Consider the following 6517-nt stretch of genomic DNA (forward strand, 5'->3'; position numbering starts at 1 on the left):
CTGGGATCGAGTCCCGCATCGGGCTCTCTGCTCAGCAGGGAGCCTGCTTCCCTCTCTCTCTCTCTCTCTGCCTGCCTCTCCATCTACTTGTGATCTCTCTCTGTCAAATAAATAAATAAAATCTTAAAAAAAAAAAAAGCTGTATAACAGCAAAAAAAAAAAAGTGATTTTTTTTAAATGTTCACATAAATTTAGGTAATTAAATAAAGAACAATTTCTCCCTTTTTTTCTGGAAGGAAACTGCTCATGTTTGTACACTAGCTTTTGATCAAGATTTCAAAATATTTTAATGAATCTGAAATGATAGACCACATTATTTTGGTGAGAAGAATCATGAATTTCAGAGGATCAGTAAGAATTTGATCAAAAGACAGTTTTGCAAACATATTACATATTTTATCTTTGTGTTCATATTCATAAAAAGACATGAATGTCAAAGAGGAAAAACCTTGAAGACTCTTCCATTAAAAAAAAAAAATCAAAAAGCCTTAATTCATCTTTTTAGCTGCAATCTGCTATAATTCACAAGATCAATATTGTCCTCCATGAAACACAATTCTTTTCCTTGGAGAATCCATTTATTTTTATTATACTAATATCATTCTAATGCTAAGAAAAACTTTTTTTAATGCCCTGATACCACATGAGAATGTTTTTTTAATGCCGCTATAACATTTTATTATCACAACCTAGTAGATCTTGGGTGTGCTAACAGATTATTAAAAGTAGATAAGAAAAATTTTAAGAAAAAATAAATATTAAAAATTAAAAAAGATTTTAATTTCTCAAATTTTTGCACCCATGTACTTACTTAAAAGCAAAACAAAATAACAGATATCAAACCAAGAGCTGCCATTTCTTATAAGAGATCCCTTGTGAGGCATTCTTGGCAGTAAAGATGAGCTTATATCAAAAAACCAAAACAAAAGTTTTTCTTTAAAAATTTTGGTTTTCTACTGAATTCCATCTGAATTGCAAAGTTATATTACAATCTCAAAAATGCACTCGTAAATAATTATAGTAATTATATATAATTAATAATAGTCATATAAACTAAGGAATGTTCTCAGATCTGATGTGGTTTCAAAGTACAAAAAATTTTAGTCATAGCCTTGGTGATGCCAGTCTTTGTGCCAGCTTTCTAGAAACAAATAAAATAACAGGTAAGGATGGCATTGAAAACAGATGTAACCAGGCTTCAAGATATGCAGGCAGACTTCTTACAAATTCTGACTCATTATTTATGGAGTTCAAGGGAAAGTTCCTTTGAAAGGCAGTTTTTTGGCTTAATAAAAGCTCCATTTCTCTAATGGTTTAGTAACACTAAAAAAGAAAAATGCAACTGATTTTGGATTAAGTGTATTTTGAAATACATCACCCGCTAACCTCAAATTGTATTTATGGTTCGCTTTTCATCACTACCTCTACCTACCTCCATCTTTCTCTTTCACAGAAAAAATTATGACATCAGCATCCAAAGGAATTCTCCGCCCATTTTTAATCGTCTGCATTATCCTGGGCTGCTTCATGGCATGTCTGCTCATTTACATCAAGCCTACCAACAGCTGGATCTTCAGTCCAATGGAGTCAGCCAGCTCAGTGCTGAAAATGAAAAACTTCTTCTCCACCAAAACTGATTATTTTAATGAAACTACTATCTTGATTTGGGTGTGGCCATTTGGGCAGACCTTTGACCTTACATCTTGCCAAGCAATGTTCAACATCCAAGGATGCCATCTCACAACAGACCGTTCTCTGTACAACAAATCTCATGCAGTTCTGATCCATCACCGAGACATCAGTTGGGATCTGACTAACTTACCTCAGCAGGCTAGGCCACCCTTCCAGAAATGGATTTGGATGAATTTGGAATCACCAACTCACACGCCCCAAAAAAGTGGCATTGAGCACCTGTTCAACTTGACTCTGACTTACCGCCGTGACTCAGATATCCAAGTGCCTTACGGCTTCTTGACGGTGAGCACAAACCCCTTCGTGTTTGAAGTGCCAAGCAAAGAGAAGTTAGTGTGCTGGGTTGTAAGTAACTGGAATCCTGAGCATGCCAGGGTCAAGTATTACAATGAGCTAAGCAAAAGCATTGAAATCCATACCTATGGGCAAGCATTTGGAGAGTATGTGAATGATAAAAATTTGATTCCTACCATATCTACTTGCAAATTCTATCTTTCTTTTGAAAACTCAATCCACAAAGATTACATCACAGAAAAGCTCTATAATGCTTTTTTAGCTGGCTCTGTACCTGTTGTTCTGGGGCCATCTAGGGAAAATTATGAGAATTATATTCCAGCAGATTCATTCATTCATGTGGAAGATTATAACTCTCCCAGTGAGCTAGCCAAGTATCTGAAAGAAGTTGACAAAAACAATAAGTTATACCTTAGTTACTTTAACTGGAGGAAGGATTTCACAGTGAATCTCCCACGATTTTGGGAATCACATGCATGCTTGGCTTGTGATCACGTGAAAAGGCATCAAGAATATAAATCTGTTGGTAATTTAGAGAAATGGTTTTGGAATTAAAGTTTTCCATCATTTGCACACTTGGAAAAATTATTTTGATGAGCTATCATCCAAGTTTTGAGGATAAGAAGCGAGACAACATTCTGCTTTTGTGTCACAATTTATTTTTATCACTCTCTCTTGGGTAACATGTACACTTTGATGGAGAGTTCTAAGAGCTCAGCACTAGCAATCACTCCCTTTGGTTTTAAATTATCCTGTATATACCTAATTATGTGCACTGAAAATTAATTTATTCTTTGCTACCATTTGTAAACATTGTTTTTCACATTTTGGTAGTTGTTTGTAATGTACATTCGTGATATGATTGTTGTTTCTACATTGGTCAGCTGTTTAAGCTATTTGGGAGATGACAATGCACATCTTAAAATATGAAATATTTTCACTAAATACCATGATCTCTAGTTCCAAGTTTGCCTAATATAACAAAGGAAAGGTATTTGTAACTGAGTTCTAACCTCTTTGACTTCAAAGTGAACAAAGTGTGTAACTGTCTCTATTAGATATACTTTTTACTTGCTTGCCACATTTTTTGTGAAGGGAGAATTATTCATGTAGTGAATAAAAAAGATAGTGAAGCTGAACTGTTTTTTTTCAGGAAGGTATTAGACTATTCATTTATTTTCATTAAGCAGTCTTGCAAATGCAGCCACTTGCTCTCAAGATCTTAAGTTAAATTATTCAAGTATTTCTAAATATCCAATTTGGGGGGATTTGTAGAACTTGGGAAATAATCCTGACAATACATAAGAATATCTAGGATAGTTCTCTTCCCAATCCTTACACTTACTATTATAATAAAACAAATAATTTCCTCAAATAACAAAGGAAAAGAATGTGTATAGATACAAATCATATTTACAAGCGGTACATTTATGTATAATCTTGAATAACATAAAAATTTAAAATATTTTTTCCAAGCCCCAATATTTAAAAGTTTCATTTTACCATGTGGACAAATAAATAGACAAAACATTTTAAAGGTTTGCTCTCACATTACAAGAGCCTAAATAAAATTATCATTAAGGTGTTATGCAGAAGATATTAAACAAAGTGGGGATATATAGATAATACACAGTTCTAACCCAGAGTACGATCTCAATGCACATTTATTAAATGAAGAAATGAATGCCAGTGAAAATCATGGGGAAATTTTTGTTTGCTTCAAGAAAGTGATAGTTCTAGTGTAGAAATATTAACTGGATATGATGTTTTATATTACATTTTCATAATTTTTCATATATAGCACTTGTGACCATGGCCCTCAGAGCTTTACAGAACCAAAATAAACTTGCCATTACACTAAGTTCTTGGAAGGTTCATCCCTGAACCTGCAGTTGTACACAACAATTTTCCTCTGTAAGGTTAAGAGCTGGATATAAGCAGAGATTAGTAGGTGAAAAAGGATGGGATGTTAAGGATTCTTCAAGAAAAACATATCCCAAAAGAATCTTTAATGACTATTCCATTCAGGCCAAAAAACCATCAAAAGAATTGGAGTGTTCTGATGACATCTTTTTGGATCTAACTGTGACATATTCTAATAGTCCTGTTACATGTTAACATTAGTAGAATACAAATCCACCATCTCCTACATCAAATGGAAGTTAGGTAGAGACAAACTTGAGTTCAGTAAGTAGGACATATGTCCATTGCCCCAGACTGCCTTGTGTGCGAATGAGCTCTCTGGAGCTCTAGGAGGAGTGGACCAGAGGAAGATTCTGGCATGAGATGGAGGACTGTTTCATCCTCAGGTTCATTTCTTTACCCATGTCAAACAGGCATGTTGTGTCAGGCAATGCCCTAACCAGAGATAAAGACGAACAAGTTACTGTCACTGCCCTACAGGAGCTTACAGTTAAGTGGAGAGATACATGAAAGCTTTCTTTGAGTCTGTGTTAATGCACGTACTCCTCTCAATGGAGTTTATATGAGGCACTGTTGATTTAATGAAAATAAGATAGCATATTTCCCCCGTTGCTCAGGGATTTGACATATTTCTGAGCTGCAAACTTTGTTCACTCATTTCACTACTCACTGATGTAGGTTCCCTCCATATTATGTCTTCTAACACATCACATCAAGAAGTGGTGTGTCTGTGTGGATGCCCTCATAGATAAAGACAAATCTCACCTACGTTTATTTCATCAGGTTAAAAAGTCTAATTCATACATTTACACAGACTTTGTCATCCTTTTGTCATCCTACAAAAAGTGTAGGGTTCTAAACAGGTTGCATGGCTAACATGTTTAGAAATCACCTGCTTTCCTCAAAAGTAGCGAAGCATTCAGTGTCTTGACAACCCATCTTGGCTCATGATTTCAAAGAACTAAGAAACCTGGGGGCATCACCTCTCTTGCCAAATATGAATTTGGTCTCTTTTTTAGACTGAGTATAATCACACGCTGATAATATGACTCAAGCCAAGGCAATAATACTATGTCACTAACTGACACATCTATATATTGAAAACCCATTACCAGGTTCCAAAAAAAATAACTTTTCTGAATTTGAACTGCCAAAATGAATGAGTCAACTTAGCCCATCAGTTCTGGGAGTATTTATTTGTAAGTTTTAGGGCTAGATGGTATTATAGCAATGTTTACAAACCAATCCCTTGATTCTACTTATGGATTAACCAGATCCAGAGATAACATTTATTCAAGAAATATGTTCACACACACACACACAGCTAGTGACATATCCAAGACTGGAATGTAAGGGTGCTCTATCTCTCAATGCTATGTTATTTTTCATTGTATTCTCATCTAACCATAGAAGTACGTCTCAATTCATAAAAATGTGAATGCCTTATTGGTCTAATTAAGGCCTATGGAATGGTACACTCTATGTGGAAGCACTTTGACTTTTGAAAAAAGTATATAGTAAATACAACATCAAACTTGTTAGCATTCTTTCTGTTTTAAATATTTTAGGAGATGAGCTTTAGCAGAAGGAAGTGGATTTTGACTACATTTTAAGTGAAATGTGACCCTCAAAGATGGTGTATGGTTCTGACGCATTCCATTAATAAATACCATGGATTGCAATTCTTTTAAAGGATATCTCCTGGTGAAAGATATGGATTCAACAAAATTAGCTTGCTTTTGGTTATAAAAACAAATAATTATGCCAGAGGATAAACTGTGGATATAAAAACAGAATAGACCACTTAAAAAGTTTTGTTCCAAATTATAAAAAATCTTTAATGGTGTGAATATTAAATGTTAATTATTATAGGCCTTACTAGTAAGAATATATAAATATTATTATAGGTCTTCTTTGTAAGAATATATACTAAATTCTCCATATCCAACAGTATTAAACTCCTAAAAAAAAAAAAGACATGACAGTCATATTATATGACAGCCATAAATTTTAGAAGTAGAGACTGGAAAAAAATTATCTTAGTGGGAAACCAATATCAGCTTAAAATTTTGCACTTACTACATGTCTTGATAATCCTAGAATGTACAGAAATGCTTTCTGTAGTGAGGGCTTAGAAAGCTCAGAACACTTGATGTATAAAGTGACAGAATATTTAGGAATTATTTGCTGAGGCTTTAAATTCTTGCCTCCGATTGGAGGTTAAATATGGTAAGAATAGGAAATTATATAACTGATATCTTTTTGATTGCCTATTTTCAAACTAGATTCCATGAGTCTTAAGGTAATGCCTTTGCCTTTGTCTAGAAAATGTCTTTGCATGAAGTAATGTTACCAAAACAAGGTTTAGGTCCTTACATTATGACCTTGTGACATTATGTCCTTAACCATACCTTTGAGTTCCCTTGAACTCTGACCTCATTTAGGGGAGCTTCTTAACAAATTAATTACAATTGAACTGTTAAATATAAAAGCATCAGGATCTTAAAGATAAACACAGTGCCTATCACAGAGAGGGATCTCAACAAATATTTGTTCAATGAATAAAGAAATTGCATTGGAGGTCATGCAGAATTTTATTAAAGTGTGA

General features: G+C 34.1%; 1 protein-coding gene across 1 annotated transcript; it reads left to right on the plus strand.

Moving 5' to 3' along the window:
- The first annotated feature begins 1459 nt into the window (after positions 1-1459).
- Positions 1460-3586, plus strand: FUT9 (fucosyltransferase 9). The gene has a single exon (XM_032858152.1). The coding sequence runs from the start codon at positions 1462-1464 to the stop codon at positions 2539-2541; it is 1080 nt and encodes a 359-aa protein (XP_032714043.1). The 5' UTR covers positions 1460-1461; the 3' UTR covers positions 2542-3586.
- The last annotated feature ends 2931 nt before the right edge of the window (positions 3587-6517 follow it).

This window comes from Lontra canadensis, unplaced genomic scaffold, assembly GCF_010015895.1.
Source record: "Lontra canadensis isolate GAN:19392208 unplaced genomic scaffold, GSC_riverotter_1.0 scaffold14, whole genome shotgun sequence".
NCBI classification, from domain to species: Eukaryota; Metazoa; Chordata; class Mammalia; order Carnivora; family Mustelidae; genus Lontra; species Lontra canadensis.